Genomic DNA, 22203 nt, shown 5'->3' with positions numbered 1-22203 from the left:
TATATTTTCTAATAAATCTCTCTTACATTTGTGTATTTAAAATCTTGTCTAAAATCAAAAAGATTTTTAATTTCATTTTCAAATGATATCTAAAAATTGTGGCTTTCATATTTGTTTTGTGTAAGGGTACGAACGGTTTCATCAGTCCCACCTCGTCTAATTTTTATTATTCCAATAATCCATAAAGCGGAAGTAATGTCTAGTTTATAGAGACATGTTCTCATTACTGTGCTTCATCTGCCAGTCCATGGCAGTGGGCAGGTTATTAGTTATAACTGTATAACCGGTTTGGTTTTAACAGGTTAGTGTTTAGGTTATTGTACAATAACCTGCGTTATCCTTTAAACTGATTTTTCTGTTAGTGTACCATGGCTGCATAACTATGGAGTTGTGATTAACGTCAGTGACAGAGTCAAGAATTCATTACATTCTTTTTATTCTGCAAATACAATCTGTAAAAATTATACATCAAGCCTAAGTATGGAACTCTGGTAAAGGTTCACAGTTCTTTTACAGTCAAATTTATGTCCTAAGAAAGTTCCATTAAAAACAAATGTACGTACACGTCGATGACGTAAAGAAGCACTTGATGCTACAACACAAACCAGATTCCATAGTCAAAAGTTTTTTTGACAACAGGGTGCTTGCCCCCTGTAGGTGAAATAATCCAGACATTATTCAATTTCATGTCCTACATATAACCAAAAGGTTACGTACAAATAAAGTGAAAAGTTAGAACAAACGGATGTCCAAAAATAACCGAGACATTAACGTCAGTGCTGTGTTTCAGCAGCCTGGCTGGCACATTCGAAGGGAGCTGTAAGCACAACTTTGAGTGCATGAAAATGAAAAAGATTAGCATGAAGATGACACATTGGAAAAACGTTCATCTGATGTACTTTAAGGCCTAGACAAGCACCCTGTAGTAAAGAGCTGTGCAGTTTCTCGTACCCTTGAACAAACTCTTGTGGAGTGTCTTTCAATGCTCCACGTATAATCGTCTGATGACTTTGTCGATAACTGTCCAGATCAACCTCCCACACCAATCCGCATCTACTGAGGTGTCAATCTCGACCACAATCTTCACCACTTTTAAACCCCTCTTCCCCTTTTGTCCTTCTCATCTGTCCTCCTCTCCCCCATCCAAGCATTCAGGCAGAACAAACCTCTAAAACTCCAGAACTTGGTTTTGATGGGTAAATTGTGAATGGAAGGATATCGGGGAAGGCATCAGGGTGTCGGTGGAATGAATTGGAATTGGGTGTGGACGTGGGGGCTGGGTTTAGTGGTTCTTACTTCCATCTCCCGTAGTGGGAGGGGGGGGCCATACATACCTCTAGGGTTGTGAGTAAGAAAAGGAGAGGGATGGGTGGGGATGGTTTCAAGGTCCATTTCCATCCAGTGATCCTATTACAACCACATCTGCCATCTTACTCAAGGCTCCCAACATTTAGACCACCTGTAGTGTGGACTCCATCCTCTGACCAAACGCCTCTTCAGTCAGTTCCTGTTGTAATCACAAAATCCATTACTCTGACAACACACTAGAAACGATGTATAAATTTATATTTAGACACAATGTACTTGTCTCAGAAACAAATACATGTCTCTGATGACAGACAGGTACAAACACAATGATCGTAACTAAGAAATGAGGCATGTTGTGACACGTCATGATTCCTCCCTATTTATGATTTAGATCTTCACTTTGTTATTTGTGACTATTATTAAGACAATATTATATTAGAGACTTCATCTTAGTATCTGAAAAAAGATTCACAACTTGCAGTTTACATAAGTTTCAGGTACAATCATTATGAAAATAACTATTCAGCCCTAGTCTGGTCAAAATTTGTAGTGACCCCTGTTTATGTATCGCACTCAGGCCTAGACATGCGGAGTACCTTTAGTAGGATTCACAGTCTTGTCAGTTTTTACTTCCTCTGCTTCCCTTAGGTCACCACACACCGACTGCTCCATTTTCACCTCCATTCCTCCTCCTGGCTGTGGCTCCAGCAGAGAAGGTCCTGTTGTTCGTGACTCGGCTGCAATGGATGGTGCAACTGGTCTTGGCCCTGCACCAGCACTTTGTTCTGTCCGGGCCAAAGACGCCTTGCTGAAGAACCAATGTTGCACCAAGTCTGCTGTTAACCCACTAGACTGGGCCAGTTCCTGTAACTGAGAATAATCAGAAAGACGGAACAAAATATTTTGTGTCATTTCAGAAATCACTGAACCATTCCATTTTAAATCACAAATTTTATGGATAAATATGCGTTGAACCGTTAGGGGCCCTGATGGCTCAGTGGTAAACTAGTCGATCTAGATGCATTTGACCATTATATCAAAAAGTATAAGTATCTGCAATAAAAAAGCAATATTCTAATAATCAGAACCTAAATGTAGTCACTTGGAAGCAGTAGACAATGTCAATATTACATGTTAACTGGTAAACACATTACCAAGGAAAACACATTGCTAGGTTCTGGACCATTATTTGACTTTTACAATATTTTAAGACATAATAATAATATTAAAATTGACTTTTTTCGAAGCTCACACCAAACGGTGTGATTACAAAGTGTGAGGCACCTAATGTGACCAAAGTTGAAAGAAGTTATTTAGTGTATTCAAAACAAAACAACAAAAAAAACTAAAACGGCAGCAAAATATAACCACAAAAAAAGTTACATAAAAAATTATTCAAAATCAGTCACATAAATACTGAAATGAATTATGGAGCATGCTGCAGCTCCAGCTTCACCATTGAATGCAATTAGGAAGTAAAATGTAGTGGTTTTATGACTCGTGTGGCCACCTTCATGGCTTCATGTAAGCCACCAACAAGTCTACTTTCTAACACAAATATAAAAAAATCATAGGAGGTTTTGAAGCTGTCAAGAGTGTGAAGGTCTCAAAGTTCAAGTACGCCAAAAGAGAAATTACTACATCTCCTACACACGTGAATACATCTGAGTGAAGACCGAAAACCATTTTACATATCTTGAATCATAACAGAACAGATTAATCTGCTGCCTCTAAGGTTTGAACTCATCTATAAACGCTACTTGCTGGTGTTTATACCTGTGACTCCTCCAGCCTGCCATGGACATCAAGGTGATCCTGGAGGATCTGAGTGTTTCCCTTCTGGAGGTCCTCTTCCAGAGCCATGCTCTGGTAGGCCTCCAGCCACTTAAGTTGGCCATTCTTCTGCACATACCGGCTGTCCCCAAACCAGCGCACTACTTCAGGCCTGGGGAGTCCAGTGGCCGAGATGAGTTCATCGTACTGTGCAGCGCTGGGCCACTGGGTCCGGGCATAGACTTGTTTGAGCAGGTGAAGCTGTTCTGGGGTCTTTTTACCTCGAATGGCTGTGGGTTTAAGAGAGTGGGATGGTTTGGCTGTTGGGGTGGAGGTTTGGGATGGTTTTGAGGTGGAGGATGGAGTGGTAACTGGGGAGGATGCAGGCGTGCAACTGGCCTGAAGCTGTAAACTAGGGCTATCCGACTCTTCACCTTCCGCTTTGCCATTGGCCTCCGTCACCTTCAGCATCTTCAGGTTTATTTTAATAGGGTTCACTTTCAGTTCTCCTGAAAGTCCACTCTCCTCTCTCTGTCGCTCGTCCCCTTCAGCTTCCATCTCATCCTCTTCTTCTCTCATTGCTCGCTCTGCCTCCTCCTTCTTTTTCTCAGCTGCCACTCTCTTCCTCCTCTCAGCAAACCAGCCGTGGATCTCCCTTCTGGTCATCTTAGTCTCTGACCGGAGTTTGTCCACCTCTTCTTCTGATGGGTCAGGATCATGGGTAAAGCTGGCCTCTAGTGCCTTTACCTAAACATAATACAAGACCAGTGCGTGAGTGGAGTGCCACTAATTACATGATTTGATTAATCAACTAGCTGCTCAGGAAGTCAGTGAATCTGCACCAGTGCTTTAAATTGATTGTGTATTAGAAGTCAATTGCAAACCAAAAATAGCTAAATATTTTCAGGTTAAAGAACATGTGTTGCTTTTCGGACTATTTGGACAAAACAAGACATCAGATACCCAGGTGAACAGGGTATCTATGATGATCTAGAGTTTTTTTTTCATAACTTTTTAGACCTTTTTAGACGATGTTCTGAATGGCTTTAAGAATAACAACTGTTCATAAACTATACTATTTTAATATTTTCTTTCTTACTTGTAATAAACGGTTTAAAACCGAAATGAATCAGAAACAATTAATCTAGATAAGAAGACTGCGTGGGACTCAGACCAGACCACTGAAAGTTCAGAGTTATGCCTTAAGCCACAGAGCAACTCACTTTGAAAATCTGTGGGTTTTGAATTGATACAGAGTTTTACTCTTCAGCCCAATTCAGCTAGTATGAAGTCTGAATTTATTTGACTAGTCATAAAAAGTAATCAACTTATTAATCAAGCAATCAACATTTCTGAGTAAAAAAGAAAACTCAATATTAAGCTCATGGTTTGTTACACACCAAGGGCAGATTCTCACCTGGTGGGGTTCTCTCTCCTTGTAGCGGATAGCTGTGAAATCAGGTGAAGGTGGTCTAGGAAGTCGTCGGGAAGGTGTCATGGGTGAGGTGGGGGTCTGTGTTGCAGTTGGACTCAGGGGTGCAGAGCTGTGTTGGGTTGGTTTTGCACCAGTGTTGCTGCCGCTTTCTGACAGGTCGACAGGGTCGGTAGCACCAGTGGAACCACTCCCTGGTGTACTTGAACTGCTGCCCGTTCCAGCTCCTGTGACTGACTTATTTTGTGCACCAGTGCTGGTCCGTGTACCTTTCAGGTTGCGAAAGTGGTAGCGCCGGTCACTGAACCATTTGCGGACTTCTCGTACTGTGAGCCCAGTCAGAGCTATGAGGCGGTCAACCTCCTCCTGGTCGGGGAACTGGCTGACCTGAAAACTATCTTTCAGAGCGTTTAGCTGCTCCTGAGACTTCTTGCCCTTGTAAAAGCTAGGATCAAGAAATGCATTAACGGGTGTCCGGGTGCCAGATGTGTTGCTTGCAGGAGCTGCGGGAGAGGGGGAAGAAGATTTGGGGGTAGGGGAAGATGCCTCCTCCATTTTGTTAATTGGAGAGTCACTGGTGGAGGGGTCAACATCATCTGTGCTTTTGCTGGTTGTGATATTTTTGCTGCTGCTAACATTAGTATCTTTGCTCTTCTGCCCATCACTGCCCACTTTGCTGTTAATGTTAACAGATTTCATTTCTAACGTGTTTTTACTATCTGCAGTTACTCTATTGTCATTCTGCCCATTGCTGGTGTTGTTGGCTTTGCTGATATCAGTTTTAACATGGCTGGTAACACTACTATTACTTTTGTCGCTGCAGTCTCCGTTAGTACTGCTGTGTTTACCATTGACACTGTTCACCTTACTATTAATAGGATTACTCCCTCCAATACTAAGGTTGATGACACTAGCCTGACTGCTACTAATAATGCTGCTGATGGCTCCACCCCCACTCCTACTGCTATTACTGCTGCTAATGCTATTGCTCCCTGTACTGCTGCTGCCAACTGTCCCCACCACCATGCTGACGCCTTTGTCTGCCACCAGGGCTGCAGCAGGTCGGGCCTGCATCATGGGGCGGGCTTCTGCTTGGGGCTTTGGTGTGACAGCCAGGGCCACAGGGGCACTGCTAACCTGGATACCATTGGTCATTACAGGTTGTGTGACAATTACGCCTCCTTGGCTGACAAGAGATCCCTGCAGAATATGAGGGATCCCTGTGGCCCCCAGTGACGCAGGCAGGACTGTGATAGTGTGTTGGGCTGGGCTCTGGTTACTCTGGGCCTGGTTCTGCGAGCTTGAGGGTGTGGTCTGGATTATTGTGTTGAACATCTTCCTCCTGGCCTCATCAATCTCCTCAGGAGACCAGCTAATGCCTTGCTTAAGTCTCTGAGCTGTGAACCAGATCTTGATCTGCTCTTCGGGGAACTTCGTGACCACAGTCAGGTAGCAGAGCTCAGCTTTTGTGGGGTATGGAAACTTACTGAAGGAGGTCTTTAAGAAGGAAGAAGAGTCCATGGAGGCACTGTATGTAGGAATGCTGCTCAAAGGAATCATCACCTAGGAGGAAAAATGTAAAAACGAGAGCAAGAGATGACTACATTACTGTATATTCAATTAACTTCATAATACTGGGACACAAAAAATAAAAACACTTACCTTTGGGAGATTTTTGGAGGAGGAAGTTAAGGAAGGGGAAGAAACATTTGAGGAGGCTGTGATCGGTGCAGTCTGATTAAGGCTTCTATTCTGAACCACTGACACCACCTGTAAGAAAACAGATACAAACACATTTTCATTAACTAATTAGAATTCCATTCAAAACAGATCGTTCCCAAATAGCCAAACTAAGAGGCAGACCTGCGTGATGGGGGTCTTGAGCACTGGTAATGCTCCAGAGCCATTGACTATCTGGATGGCTGAAGGCAGCGTGACCTTGTTGGCTCCATTGTGGACTATTGTAGGAACATGGGTGACTGTCACTGCAGCAGTCTCTTTTCTCTCAGTCTCTCTTGAGGCAGAGAGGGACTGAGATTCTGAATGAGGCTCGTCAGAGACTGGGTGAGACACAACTATCCGTTTAGGCTCTGTTTTGCCTTTCAGCATCCTCATAATTGGGGTTTTGGTGATGGAAATTTCGCTATCCTTCCATGACTCTGTCCCAGCCACCAGATTCTGCTCCACCACAACCCTCTTGTCCCTCTTCCTCAGCTGCAAACTGGTGTTAAATGTGCTGGGGTGAATCCTGGCATTGTGCAGGGCTAGCCCCTCAAACTTAGGTGCTGAAACCCCACAGCTCACACAAAAAAAGCTGGGATCTGCACGAAAATCTGGGTGCCCGGTGTACACGTGATCCAAGAACAAGTTAAGGTCATGGGTTTCAAAGTTACAAGGCTTACAGGTGTACGTGCCACCACCATCTTTGATAGCGTCCCCTGCCTCTGGTTTGGAAGACTCTCCAGGGTCTAAGAGTCTGCCACTGTCAGAAATCCTGGACTGATGAAGAAGGACAGAAGAGTCCTGTTCAAAGTCCTCTGAAGGATGTATTATCTTGCTAGGTATCATGCAAGGCGTAGTGGACTTCCTTTTGCTGGCCATGGTTTGACCACAGGGTGGGGAGGGCTGGTCAAATAGCTTTGAGTGGAGTGTGAGAGAGAATGTAATTCGCTTCCAGTTGACTATAGAACAGGCATTATGAAAGGATGGTGGCAGGACTTGTCCATCGGTCCACTTGCAATGTTGAACAAAAACCTGGAAATCAGAGAAAAACATGTTTTAGCCCAAGCACTCAATCATGCAACAAAATACCCCTGGAGATGTTTTCTTAGCAGAATACATGCTGAAGTTCAAGTACAAAGAAGGAAAAGGATGGGAGAAAAACAGACTGTGAAAAGAAAAAAAGAAGAAGAGAGATCTTACATTACACAGGACAAGCCATTGTCCTTTCAGTTGGATACAACTCACATACAGCTGGATCTTTCTAGGTATTTAAAATAAAAACAAAAAAAAACACAGGTAATAACAAGGCCCTGCAAAAAGACTTAACTGAGTCACCTCCAAACCTTGATTAAAAATATAATCAAGTCCCCTGAACTCCCCAGACCAAAGAAACCTAAGGCTGTTTTAAGGGCATTCAAACAAGCTCAGTCTGCTTCTTCACTGAAGGCTTTTTAGGAGATCTCCTGTCCTACCCCCTTCTTTCCCCTCCCCCACACAACTCTGTCTCACTTCCCCTCATTCAGACACACCCCCACAGAGAAAGCACATTCTGTATTTTTTTTTTTTAATCCAGAGCCTCTGTAGCTTCACTAAACACCTTCATAAGGACTGTCACAGAAATACTCAGTTGTGAATGTGTTGCTTATGATAGTCTATCTGAAAATTGTGCAAGTGGGTGGTTCGACAGATCTTCGTTGGAGAGATGTTCTCACCTAAAAACCATTCAGACGGTACAGATGTAAACACACCAAGCTGCACAAGAATATAAATGTTACATTTTCGAATTTACCTTTAAATTCCTCGTCTCCATACAAAATGGCGAAGCTTCCTGTGGGGGAGTTTTCTCCTCCCTCCCCTTCTCTGCTCCCTCTCACAGAAAGGTAGTGATTCAGTATTGGAGGACAGCTCTAGGGCAATTGCTCTTTCAGTCACTGTGCACTGACATGACACTTCACGCACAGAGCAGCAAAAGCTCACAAAAGTTCAGAGCTCACAGAAGTTAGACAGGAAAACCCTAAAAACCTCTTAAAAGTCCAGCCACTCCCAATGCAAAGACAACCATATGCAGCTTTTGTGGTAGACAGCCCATGTAAAATTGCCTTTCCTATGAGCAAAGAGAAAAGTACCATGCAAATATCAGAATAGTTTCAGATTGAGCATAACCCGTTGTGCACACTCCTGCTGTGGCCTAACCGCCATCTCTCTCAGGAGAACAGAATACTCCAAGTCACTGTCATGACACAATAAATATGTCCTTATTCAATCAAGCATAACTTGCTCAAATGTAGTCGCTGAATTTCTCTTATACACACACACACACACACGCTTTGCTTTAACACAGAAAGGTCATGGTACATTAGCTTAAAGCCCAGTTAACCCTTACAGGACTAGGATATGACACATTTCACCAAGTGCAAGAAAATCAATTTCAGTTTTGCAAGAGTCACAAGCGTCAACAGAGGTAATATTCATTGAATGCACTAAATTATTTGTTTTTTGAAACCAACACTATAAAAATTTAGCAATGATAAAACATTAAATTAAGGCTGTGATGGAAACATAGCTGACAATGGGCATCTTCCACTGTTGTTCAATAGTGATTTCTTTGGATCAGAGTGTGAAGGGTTAACAGGCAAATAAAGTTTGCTACTGTGGAGGGAACGTGATGCCCCTTGTTCCCCCGTGCACCCCCCAGAGAGAGTAACTGCCCTTGGCTTGAGCTGTTTTGCACCCCTCCTACTCCCCTGCCATTCAGTTCTGCATCAGGGGGCACCTCTCTGCCAAGGAAGGCTTGTCACATGACCAACACAAAAGCTTATGGGGTGGGCAGTCTCAGCCATCCATCACGTGGCTCTGTTGGGTGTGGGTGGGCAAGTGAGAGGAGAGGGAGAGTGAACGAGAGACCTTGGTGGGGGATGGGCGGCGGGTCTGGGGTGAGGAGGGGTGTTAAGTGTTGTGGAGGAAGCACTAAGGTGTTTCGGTGAGGAATTTTCCTCCCTGATACCCCCCTCTGCCCAGCCAACACCATCCCGCCCTACTCTGCCAACCCCCGCTCCTCAACGCCCCCTTCTTGCTTCAAAACTACAATCACACAGTCCTTCTCTCTCTCTCTCTCTCTCTCTCTCTCTCTCTCTCTCTCTCTCTCTCCCTCTCTCTCTCCCTCCCTCCCTCCCTCCCTCCCGCACTGCAAAGCCTGGAATGTTCCAACCCGAGCTCTTCAGCCAGTGGACATAACCTGGAGTTCAGCGTCACTGTCTGTACACACATGCTATTTTAGCACCTTATGCAAAATAATTACTCACATTGAACCAAATGGTAAATACATAAGGTGTCGGACTATAAAATCAACTCATTCGTCACAGCCGCAACACCCACAAACCGTAATTGTGCGAAGGTGTCTGCACACAAAACTTCAGCAAGGATAGGAACCAGCACAGTCCCACAGGCCTCAAATAGGTGAGGACCAAAACAATGTGCAATGCAAACACAGCCATTATCGGGCGAGTTGAAATGGACAGCTCATGTCTCAGCAATGCCGGGATCAGATGACTTCTGTTGACTCACTTGTATGAGTGTATCAGCCAAAAACTTCAATTTAAAATTTGCACATAGGTTGATGGACCATGTGGTGGTAATCGCTTTGTGTCTGTTATATGTGTCAGCGTTTGCATGTGTGGGTTTCCTGTGAGATTGAGAGAGAAGGGAGGTGGGGTGGGGTGGGCGGGGGCGCATGTGTGCTTGCGTTTGTGTGTGTATGTGGCGTGCGGGGGAGGCTGCCTGCATGCCTGTGTGTGAGGCTTGTTTACTGATGTAGTAAGGCTGCCATTTTGCCTGTGTTTGAAAGAGTCAAATCTCCCAGTGACACAAAAAGACAATACTTTTGTCCTAGTGGTTCATAACCTATAATATCTACCTCTCATCACTGGCTCAGCCTAGCATGACCTCCTTTCATCCCCTGGCCTGACTCTTGTCTAGGCCTGGGCTATATCCTCTGAGTACAGGCCAATAATAGCTCTCAGACACAGCAGAAATCCTACAGCTAGGCCACACAGAGGAGCTGCATGCTAACTAAACTACTCATCACCTTACTGGGAATGAATGTGAATCACTGATAACTGTGTGTGTCTAACAATGGTTCTCTTTACCAGGACAGAAAATACACACAGGCAACTCATTCCTTGCTTCCTCACCCTTCTTTTTTCCTCACTCTTCCCATCTCTTCACCCTCACCCCTCCTTCTCCTCCCTCTTCTGAATGTCTCTTCACCCTCTGCTACCCTCCCTTCTTCCCACCGTTCCTTCTACTCCTCCCTCTTTGAGCAAGTTTGGCCCAGGGAGACAGGTCGCCAGCGCCACTGGTGTGTTACTGTCCCCATGGCAACCCCCCCCCTTTTTTTTTTTGCTCACCAGCTCATTTCTCTGAAGTACACGCATGTGGGTAAACACGCACACATATGGTTGTTCAGATCTACGCACACGCACCTCTTATGCCATCCTGTTCCTGGCTCTGGTGGGTCTTGTTTGTTCCACACACCCCTGTGAGTGGTATTTGGAGAGTCCCTGCCCTGCTCCTATTTCAGTGCCTTCCTCACGCGGTGTTGATGTCTCCCAGCTAGGTGTGGTCGTCGTCCCCAAAGCATGCTATTGACTCTTCCTGTTAACTTAGTGCCTGTCTTGTCATCTGCCTTAGCCATTGCTCCCTGCTTGTGTCTCTTGTGCTTGGCCTGCAGCAGCCTGAGGTCTTCAGAGATCCTGTATTCATTGCAGAAAATTGCAGGCATGGATAGAACAAAAGACTGAAGAAGCACCACTGTTCCTCAGAGTATTCTAGCTAATTATCAGGTCTGCAACTAAAGACAAACCCTTCGTCATCTACGACTCTCTTTTCCAAAACACCAACTCTACAACTGTTTTGATCACTGTACCAAACCCCAAATGATTCACCACATTTTCTTCTGTCCCAAAACACCAACACCTTGCCAGTTCCTTAATTTACTCCCACCTAAAACAGACATGCCTCCAGCTACCCTACTCCTGTCAATCAACTTCAGGGTTTTCATTAGCTTAGACCTTTGCTGACAACCACGGTTCACCACTTTTATTGCCTACGTGTTTTGTGTTAGGGAATTTCTTTGCACTGCCGTTTTAATTCTTTGTAAAATACTGGCAACATGAAGAAAACCTCAATGACACTCCATCTGCTCCTGACTCCCATTTGGACTGCTTGCAGGTCAGGGAGAGGATGGCTGCGTGGGCTGTAAACGGCTGCATTGCTGTGGCCACTGCCAGTGCATGCGTTAAAACTGGGTTGCTGAGAGGGGAGGGAAAGAAAAATGGCGGAGTACCATGCTCTGTGCTGTCCAACCTAAAATGGCTGACATCACAAAGCAGTTAACCAGCCAAGCAGAGGATGAGGCCGCTACTGCTGCTGACCCAAACCTGCTCACTCTGGACATGAGTGAATCACACTGTTCTTCCCCAAGACTGAAAAGGCTCCTGAGTAGAAACAGTTTTTCCCCCCTTTGTGATCATACTTTGAAAAGATCTGCAAGTAAATTGTCATTACATGGGTTAACAGAGAGAGGAGAAGAAACTCAGTGATAGAAAGTCACTACTGAAGGACTGTCACACACAAAGAACCACTCAATTTGAGTCCAGCAGCTGATCATAGATACTTGGAAAGAAGTAGCAACCACAATAAAAGAGATTTAAGATGTGAAATGAGCAAAAGCACAAGGCCAAAATATAATTTCACTATAAAGTCACTGTATATTAATGTCAGTGACTTTATTATTAAAGTCACTAACTTAAGTGTGAAGGAGAAAGAGGGTGGAGTTTTTTATTTTATTTTACATTGTTGGTGGGGGGTGGGGGTGGGGGGTTGCGTGGTAGATGCACAACCATTGAGCTCAAGCATTACGACAGTAACATATGGCAAGATGAGGAACAACAACAATAATAAAGATTTACTTTTCCTTATATACACCTTCAAGTGCATAACACTTTGTGCATTGTTACTCCACTAGTGATCACTAATAATATTTATTGTTAGTGTAAACAGTGTACGTTCGGTGATAAATAGGTAGCTGGATTAAGCTCCATGTCTATGCTTGGGACTCTCGTAGACATCAGACGCAAATTAGCTGTCTGGAAAAGCTTTGCTCTAATCTCTATAGTCACACACACAGCCACATACACACACACAAAGCCACACACTCATAACAACACATGATAAATAACCAAGGTTACATGATTTGAGAATAGTTGGCTGACAATCATTCAAATCTTTAGCTATTACTCTAGGGCTCTTTTTTTTTTTTAAACTCAGTAAGCATTCTGCATTGTGCCTTTGGAGTGAGTCACAGTACCAAATCATCTCTGTTTATAGTTAATATGTCTAACTCTGGACCAATGAATATACAAAGTCTTTCAGATTATTCTGTAACCCTTTCCAGGTAGATGTAAATCAACAACTCTGGATTGTAGGTCTTCTGAAATCTGTTTTTTTTTTTTTGTGAAGCATGGCTCACATCAGCTGATGCTGCTTGTGGGTAGCAAACTGACACTGTTTAAGTGGTTTTAAAAGCCAAGCTAGTTTTAGACCACACCTCCACTGTCGGTTCATTGATTGGACTCGGGTTTGCTAACATCTGACTCCAGCTGTTGTTTAGTGACATCGGAAGCCTAATTGTTGCCATTATTTTATACACCATCACTTATTAGGCGCGTTCAAGATGGACACGAATCATTACTTTTTCTATTAAAGCAACTAAGAAATAATGCGTTTATTTTTTATTTGCACTTTAGTGAAGATTAGATTACATTTTATTACCAATTTATACAGGAAACCATAAAATTCACGAAGTGTCATTACTTTTTCCTGCGACTATATTTACAGTGTGTTGGCCCTAATTTTCATAGAAACGTTACTTTGTAAGCTCTTGCAAAAAAAATACAAAAGTAGATTCATTGATACATTTTAGTAAATTGCCAGTAAAACGTTCGTATTGCAAATATTACAAACAATATTAGTCTTAAGAGCTCCAAGTGATTTGTAACTTCTTCATTCATCACACAGACTGGAGAAATGGGGAACTTTTAGCACGTGAAAATATTACACTTTGTAATAATCGTTAATGTCTCACGGAAACTAATACAAAATCAAATGTTACTAAAACTGTGAGCAAACAGAGATATTTACTGAAACAGCACAAACACAAAGTGACTGGACTGTAACGTCAGTCCCCAAGCGCAGCGGCGTCAAACATTTCCGAAAATGATGCGTGTTCGTCTTCCGCTCAAGTTAGGCGGAGTGAGCCCCAACTTAATGGGATTGTCTAGATTATATGTTTCAAACATTTTAACCAATTCAGAGTGGAGGAAAAGGCAAACCCCCCAGCCCCAAACTACTGCCTCCCCCCCCCGTCGGCTGTCGCCATTTTAAGCAGGCGACATGCAGCTGGCCAGTACTGCTGAGCCAAAGCGCAGCCCGCAAAGGTAAGAGCTTCACAATAGCTCCCCACAAGTTTGCAAACGCTGAAACACTGGCACAGAGCTCCATTATGTAAAGCAGTCTTACCTCGCTTTGTCGGAGCTCGCTGAACGCAGCGCAGTATTTAAAAAGTTTCCAATGATGTGGGCTCAGTGGAGCCAGAGACTGACGGGAGGTCGGGGCTCCACTGATGGTAACTTATAGGTGCAAGCCCCCTCTGTCCATCGGCTGGTGATAAACGTGACACTGGAGCCAGACCCGGTCCTTACAACGGCCCCGTTTTTGAGCTTGTTTATTTCGAGTGTGTTAAAGCAGGCGGTGGAGGGGAGGAAAAATACGACGGACGTACCGAGGGAAGAGACGGACACGTGACGCAGACGTCACTGACGGTGGAGTTGGCGTGAGAGCTCGAGCTCCGCCGCTCAGAGCGCTGAGGACATGTCACACATCCCATCCCGGACTGTGACCCGACATAGCTGCGGCTTCGTGGTCAAGTTCTGCAAATGTACAAAGCCGTTGACAGTCCCGGTTAAACGTGATATTACAGCAACTCACACCTGTCCCCCTCCCAGGTGACTTCTCTTAAAGAGATAGTACAGCCTTTACGTTTCATACTGCATTCACGCAAACTACTGTACAGCACATAGAAAAACCCTCAAAACCAAAAAAAAAGACAATAAATAGGACTCGTCTTTATATTTGCTGTCACAGACTCATGGCGTCACTATCCAGCGGCTGCTGATCCGACACTATTCGAAAGACTTTAACTTTATAGACATTATTAAAAGGACAGCATTCAATTATTTTTTAAGCAGTTTTAGAATAGTGTTGCAGTAGTACACTAGTGATTCCCACATTTATTCGCCTACATAAATAAATCCAAAATCATTTAAATATAAGTTTAAGGAAATGGCGTTGTAAGTAAAACATGTTTCACCTCTTCTCATGGGCCAGATCAACCTACCAATTTCCATTATCTAGGTTACTTAGAGATGTCAACTTCATAAGATGTTGCTGACGGTGGAATACTAACCATGCGTTCTGTTTGTCAGCCATGTGCTAATATGATAAAACAGAAATTTTAATAATGCTGCATGTGAGCCCAGAATAAACTAAATTAATAAATGTGTAGGAACCTTTTACCTAGAATCAACAAGGTTACAAGCACTGAGAATCCCCATAGACAAGCGTAAAAGTACATAGAAAGGAGAACAAAAGAGAAGGGAAAACATGAATAGGTGTATAGTAATTTATTTTATGTGTTTACTGTGAAATCTCCAGAATGTGTTCCTTATCATAACCATTTACATATACAATACAGACATGTACAGTGGACAGTATTCATACTGCTATTTTATTATTTCATCCTAATCACTCAGTTATCAGTTTATTAGGTACAACTGGCTATGACCAAATGCTAACATTTGGTCTAAAACAAACATCATTGCAATACAATGCAATGTGATTCAACAGGTTATTCAACTAAGATACCTGATGTGCTACTCAGTGACATTAACATGTGGTTACCCCCCCCCCTTTTTTTTTTATATCAGATAAAACTTTTAACATACTGCTTAAATCAGGATCATTGTAACTGTAAACATAGGATTGAATATTGCACACATCATTGTCATATAGAATATGTTTATGTTTATTATTCATGCATAATAAACATAACTTATACTTCACTTTAAGATAACATGCCCCCCCCCCATTTTATTAAATTATTGGGGCAATTTTAAGACCTAAAGGACAACTAAGATACAATTATGGTGCTAAATATAAAAATACTGAAGTATTTATACATTTATTCATTTATTTTTATTTTACATGTGATGATGCTTTCAATAAATTAATTTGATGTCTCATTTGAAGTTTTAGGACTGGGGCTATGGTAGCATAATTGATTAAAAAGGTCGGCCGTTCACTCAGTTAACAGTACTTCATCGCGTAACGCATCGACTGAGTTAAAGTCAGTTAAATTTTGATACCTTAAATCACAGGGTTGGTCATGAGAGGATGAAGCTGGAGAAACAAAGTAAAGCTAATTATCATAAACGACGCCCTCTGCTGGACAGCTGGTTTGAAGGACCCAAAGATCTCTGCTCTAACAGAATAAACAGTTATTACCTTCATTTTTCATTAAAACAAATGAAATAACGTAGCATGATCTGTTTACTCATTAAATAAATAAAAATCTCTGATAAACCTGCTTGTTGTAAATGCTACATTTGGAAAAAAACAGCAAATATGATTATGAAAAAATGTGAATTATGTTGAAGCCTGCCTGAAAAAACCTTGGTTTCAATTATTTTTGCCTGGTGACCCCTTAAATCTTTTTTTTTTATTTAAATAACAAACGGAGGCCTATATTTCAGCAGTAAATCTGATCCTCTTATTTATGTTTGTTTTCAACACCAACATAGACGACCCAACTCTCAGATTGTTTCTCTCTATACACTTTCATTAAACAATCACTGCCACCAACAAGCACACATGCACCATGATTTATGATATATAATAAAATGCTTGAAGCAAGCATTATTGCAATGACATATTAAAACATTTATAATAATGTTCCCAATATAACACATTTAATCAGGGGGAAACATTCTTAGATCAAAAACTGACAATTTGATGGCAGTAGCAAAATATGTCAGGGCATGTGTGCATGGCTCTAGCCCCGGCAACCCTAAAAAGAATAAGCTGTTAAGATAATGGTTAGATGGATAAATGACTTGTTATCTAGTGCACTTTAAATCTGTACATTGTGATTATTTGGGGATTTGTCATTAAGCTGAAACAATTTGTTAATTAACAGATTGGCAGAAAATGAACTGGCATTTTTTAAAATACTTTTTTAAATACTTTTGATACTTGGTTATTTTGAGAATTGTTTTCCTGAAGGAAAAATGTCCAAAACTCTGGTCCAAACTCTTCAGCACTCTCTGGTTTCCTTTGTTGTCTGTAAATGCCAACTAAATATTTGTTATAGTGTATTGACTTTTAGTTGAAGGAACCGAAATTATACAGATTAAATATTAAGATTACTATAATTATTAGTTGCAGTTGTCTTTCTGTCGAGGCAGGTTGTGTAAGGTTCATTAGACAGTGAATTATAATGCGGTCTAATGAACCTTACAGAACCTGCTTTGGCAATACTTAAAGGTGGATTACCAACCAGGAAAAGTGGGAAACTCCCCAGGGACCCCAAAAGTCCCACATTTATTCATATTGGGTTTAGGTACTTTAATTAATTCTTAAATTGTTACAATTTTGCACATTTGTAATAGATAATTAACTATACATAAATGAACTAATAAAGGCCCTTCATCCTCTGCCTTGCGGCATTACCCTTTATTAAAGTTCGATTCTTTAACCCCTTCGTTAATTTCATTATATTATGTTAACTTATACAGTTGTGTTTATTACATGAATTTATGTTAACACAGAGAAAGTCATTACAATATTAATTCCTCACAGATGTATTACAAGAGTGCAACAAACAATTTTTTCTCTTTTGATAAAGATAGCGTTAAAAGTATTTATTTAATAAATTATAGATTGTTTGATATTTACAATGTCAGAAAATATTTTTTAAAAGTCATAATTATTGAAAGTCTGAAGCCCAAATAAACATCAAACAATATGTAGTTATTTATTTATAGACCAATAATCAAAACGTCCCAGATGTGGAAAAAAATAAAATGGCAAACGGCACCAGAGGGAAAAAAGACCCTAATTATCAGTTTATAACAATAGTTATCATTGTTGCCATCTGTTTTTCCAACCAATTATTTGAGGTTTAGAGTGGTGGCTTGTGTCTGGTGCCTGGGCAAATAATGAAACTTACATAACCATTGAAAATATATAGGGGCCCAACAACATAGTTTTAGACCGGGCACCTCGGAGGTTAATCTGGGGGATACTGTACTTGATTAGAGCGGGAATTGAGAGCACTTGCAGGACTCCACCGCTGGGAGCCGCTGTGGGTTGCATGATTTCCGGCAATAGAGGCGCAGAAACGTCGCACTTTTTTATTGGCTGTTGGTGGCCGGGGTCAAACTGTATTGCGCATGCTCTGTTTGCCTTTTTCGGTTAGCGTCTGAGATCTGTCAGATCAGCGGAGCGTGCATTTCACTAAAACCTTTAAATATTTCACCGTGTTTTCTTCCCCTAGTCCGCGCTAGAGACTTAAATCTGGCTTGAGGTGTCGTCAGACTCAGGCAGGAACTTTTAGACGTCTGAAGCCGAAGGAATAAGCAAAGAATGACGAGCAGTTTGAAGCGGAAAGAAGAAAGTCACCTGCTGAATGGGGGTGTAAAACAGTCCACATGGAGCAAAGCCTTCAACAGTACTGCGGTTTGGGAAGAGAAGGTCAGTCAGCTGCCCTTTTTTGTAGCCATTGTAGTGTTGCTAAGTTGGCCCCTAAGTGTAAAATGCGCCTAAACCCCTGCAAGGTGTTAATAAAGATGGATGTCCGGAGCTAATTGTCATGCTAAGGATTAATGTTGTTTGACTGATTTAGCTGTCACGCTGGACGGGACATCAGCGGCTAACTTAATTATACGCCGGTGTGTAGGCCTGGGTCGACGACGTTTATACTGTGTTGGTTCTTATATCTTTCTGCTCACATTAATAAAGGCATCAATTCACAATAATTTTAAAGTTCCTGTGATGTCCTTTAACGTTGCTTTTGCCTTTAGTAAGTGAATTAAAACGTTATTCAATGCCCGTGACTGCCTTAGTACTTGGCTAATGAAATGTAATATTTTTTTGGTCTAATACTGCTTATAGTATGATGTAAAAACTTACGTCTATTCTACTCTCCCTATCAATTTGTGTTTTTGTTAACCATAACCTTCACCCAAGCTGAAACCAACCACCAATAACCTATATATGAATCCTCAATCTAAAGCAAATGTTACATTTTTCAGTAGACACTTTGTAAAGGGCAAACAGACTTTGCTTGTTTTTAACTCGTTAAGGAACTAGAGCTGGACTAGTCCTTAGTAGCTCATTGCTAGATGTGCTTTTCATATCACAAATGCGTAACATAATTTTACAACAATAATAACACCAGGGGAGGAATATGAACTTGAAAGAATATAATGTTTTATACAAGGTAAATTCTTTTTAGTGGGATGTTCTTTTTTTTTGGCTCAAGTGTCTGTTTTATGTTCTTACAGGATGAGTTTCTAGATGTAATTTACTGGCTCCGACAAATAATAGCGGTAATCCTTGGCGTGATATGGGGTGTAGCGCCTTTGAAAGGATTTCTGGGAATAGCCATGTAAGTATTCTGCACAGCATGTCTCAAACTCACATTTCTCTTTCATTGAGCTTCATCATTTCTTGTTATCCTAATGAAAACAATGAACATCTAAACTCTTCATGTCTTTGCTTTGTTAGATTCTGCATCATCAATGCTGGCGTTCTTTATGTATACTTCAGCAGCTTTCAGCAGATTGATGAGGAAGAATATGGTGGCACATGGGAACTAACCAAAGAAGGATTCATGACATCTTTTGCTCTGTTTCTGGTGGGGATGCTATTAATTAATATGGATAATATGCTGAATTTAGTAAAACTTTCTTTTGACAGGTTGGAAGTATGACACCTCTTCATTACTACTGTTTCTCTATATCCATATGCAATAGTCTTATGTGTCTCTACATATCTAGCATATTAATAATATTTTTGAAACACAAGGCACATTTGTCATAGTAATGGTGGCTACAAGTTCTGGTTATAGATTTTTTTCTCCCCATGTGGACTGCCGACTGAAAGCGTGAGGTGGAAAAGACAATTCACAATTAATTTCAGATTAGTCCCTTTGACATTGTAGACTTCAGCTTTTTCTGATCAAAATGTGGTTCTAGATCTAAGTGGAACATTTTAGTGATTCACAGTGAAATGGCACTCATCCTTTTACTTGTAAAACACCTCCAAAACCTCAACCAATACCATGTTAACCTCCACCTACCTGGGTAGGTGGAAATTAAGTTGGTTTACAGCTATTTTAAGATAATTGACGACAACAAAAAAGCGTATTTCTCAATTTTCTCATTATTCTTAACATGTTTAATATTTGTGACTAACATCAACAACTGAGGGAAATGTACAGTAGCAGGACAAAGTTTGCTTTGTTTTACAAAGTTATTTTACCTCTATAGAACCTAAAGTCTGTGTTGCGTGTGCCTCTCTATCCAGGATCTCACCCCAAGTCGACTATGTTAATCTTTTCATCTATGTTCTCTTTTTTTCGTTTTGTTCTTTTCAGCAAGCGTTTATAAAACTATGGTTGCTGTCATATTTGGTTTGTCAGAAGAACACAAAAGTATAACAGTGCTACACAATGTATTCAAAAAGGGTTTAGACCCCCTTCACTGTTTACAATTTGGTTAAGTTGCACCCTCATGCTATAGTTTTTTTTTAAATTCGTGTAATAGGTTCATGTATTTTCATTTTAAGAAGTGACCTCAGTCATTTCATCATTTCGTAATATCAAAAAATGATAGTCCTCTGTTTGGTAAGCATATGAATGGATTATATGTAAACTTTCATTTTTATGTCTTTACCAGGTTGTGTGGATAATCTTTTACACAGCTCTACATTTTGACTGAGAGGAATCTATAAGACACTAAATAGGAACGTTTCTGTTGAAGCAAACTGTCAAGACACAAGAACTCCATGGCTTCAGGGGAAGTAAATGCTCTCACATACAGTATGACTTTTTGATGTGCAGTGCATCATGGGAATCAGAGTTCAAATGAGAAGATACTGCAAGCCCACCATGATGAACATGTTCAAATAATATACATCTCTAATTTGAGGGTTCCATTTTAATGCACCTTTATACTCGGCATATTTCCTTCCTCACTTCAAATTAATCGTATTCTATAAAAACACACAAAAAATACAGAAAGCTGGTGGTACCGCTGAGATTAGTTGCAGTTAGATTTGTGTTGGAACTGTTGTGATGTAAAACCAATCAAGGATGCTTTCTCCTATTTGACTTACTGCAGGGTCTCTTATCTGTTTTAGCAGAGGGACATGAACCATAATTACCTATGTTTGTATTCTTCCCACTTTACAGCTCATAAGCTGGTCACTCAAATTACAAGAATGTGGCAATAAAAGTCAAGTTTCATAATTAGCTCACCATAGAAAAAGAGCTCCATTACCAGTAAGGGATTCATTCTGTGGCTGTACTGTGAAATCATCTTTCTGACATTTCACTCCAAAATTGCATGTTTGTTTTTCCTGCATTTGTTTTTAGAAACGAATCTAGATCTGACAAAATAATGATATTGACAGTGATATTTGAAAAGTGTACTTTGGAGGTTAAGGCTGCATTTTGTGTGCGTGTGGAACTTTCCATGCTGCAAAAATTCAATTTATTCTAATTTATAGTAACATCTGAGCAAATACTGGTTGCAAAACTTTTTATCAGTATCTCTGAATGCCAAGTATGTGTCAGTGGTATCAAAACTCTATTAACCATCTAAGTTATGTCAATCCTAATAAATTTTCATAGCAAAAATTGGGGATAAAAGTTAAAACCTGGTCTTTGCTCTGCTGTGACTTGTGATTTCATATATCTAGATGTCATTCATTAATGGCATTAGTCAGGAAGATAGACCTTATTTAAGTTTATTTCTTTTCTCACATGTAGCTTCAATATTAAAGTCTTACTTGTTGTTTTGAAATTAATTTAAACTTGTCTGTAAATTCTGTACAATGTCTCTTTTCAAATCCACATTGTATTACACAGATTTATTTGTACTCATGTTATATCTCATTAGATGTAACATTTCTCAGTATTTTATAGTGAAAAATCTTAAACTCAGTTCTTGCAATGTTATTGTAATGATACTGTTAAATATGATGGGGTTTGAAAGGATTGTATTTTCTGATCAAATCTTTTCGGAATCATTAAACACGGGCTTCATTTGGCCTCCATTTTTAACGAGATGGCATCTGTTTTAATTTTGAATTTTAGAATAAATTTAATTATAAGACGTAAATAGTTTGGTCAGGAATTAAGTACACTTGTTTTGGATGTATGATGTTGCTGAGATTCAGAATTTTCTTATACTTAAATAATTTGAACTGTATAATACGTTTGCACTTAACTATTTGTATTATTGATTAATCATCTAATCCTTTTCGCAAGGTGAAAAATTGTTTGTTATAAACTGACAAACCTCCCAAATTCTCGGCCAGTGCGAGTTGCCAAAGTTGTATTGTTTTGTCTGAACAACAGACCCAAATCAAATTAGAAAATCCTATTTCAGAGCCAGTATGTTTGAGGATGATTATCGAAATTATTTTTCTGAGTATCAATACTCCCTACATTATAGCAGCTTATTTAACAGTTTAATGAAGGGTAGATATCAAACTAATATCTGTGTTCGGTTGACACGCTTATCTAGGATATGATTGAGATGCAGGATAAGATGTAGCCTCAACTA

At 40.7% G+C, this 22203-nt stretch overlaps 2 protein-coding genes across 6 annotated transcripts; one reads left to right on the top strand and one right to left on the bottom strand.

Moving 5' to 3' along the window:
• Nucleotides 1–419: 419 nt before the first annotated feature.
• On the bottom strand, nucleotides 420–14290 carry zhx3b (zinc fingers and homeoboxes 3b). Of its 5 annotated transcripts, XM_067528553.1 has the most exons (8): nucleotides 13814–14019; nucleotides 10717–10986; nucleotides 6377–7267; nucleotides 6176–6283; nucleotides 4499–6076; nucleotides 3085–3828; nucleotides 1905–2178; nucleotides 420–1507 (listed from the first exon to the last, which is right to left on the bottom strand). In XM_067528553.1, the coding sequence occupies exons 3-8, from the start codon at nucleotides 7112–7114 to the stop codon at nucleotides 1497–1499; spliced, it is 3453 nt and encodes a 1150-aa protein (XP_067384654.1). In that variant the 5' UTR covers nucleotides 7115–7267; nucleotides 10717–10986; nucleotides 13814–14019; the 3' UTR covers nucleotides 420–1496. The 5 variants fall into 5 exon arrangements, with proteins under 5 accessions (XP_067384654.1, XP_067384649.1, XP_067384651.1 ...); XM_067528548.1 differs by lacking the exons at nucleotides 10717–10986; nucleotides 13814–14019 and adding an exon at nucleotides 14076–14290; XM_067528550.1 differs by lacking the exon at nucleotides 10717–10986.
• A 3510-nt stretch (nucleotides 14291–17800) lies between these two features.
• Nucleotides 17801–21701, top strand: rab5if (RAB5 interacting factor). The gene is made up of 4 exons (XM_067527579.1): nucleotides 17801–18103; nucleotides 18916–19019; nucleotides 19139–19268; nucleotides 20311–21701. Exons 1-4 carry the CDS (start codon nucleotides 17996–17998, stop codon nucleotides 20350–20352), a joined length of 384 nt encoding a protein of 127 aa, XP_067383680.1. The 5' UTR covers nucleotides 17801–17995; the 3' UTR covers nucleotides 20353–21701.
• Nucleotides 21702–22203: the final 502 nt, after the last annotated feature.

This window comes from Channa argus, chromosome 13 (genome assembly GCF_033026475.1).
Source record: "Channa argus isolate prfri chromosome 13, Channa argus male v1.0, whole genome shotgun sequence".
Lineage (NCBI taxonomy): Eukaryota > Metazoa > Chordata > Actinopteri > Anabantiformes > Channidae > Channa > Channa argus.
Note: the sequence above shows the minus strand (reverse complement) of the source record. Positions and strands in the feature narration are given on the sequence as shown.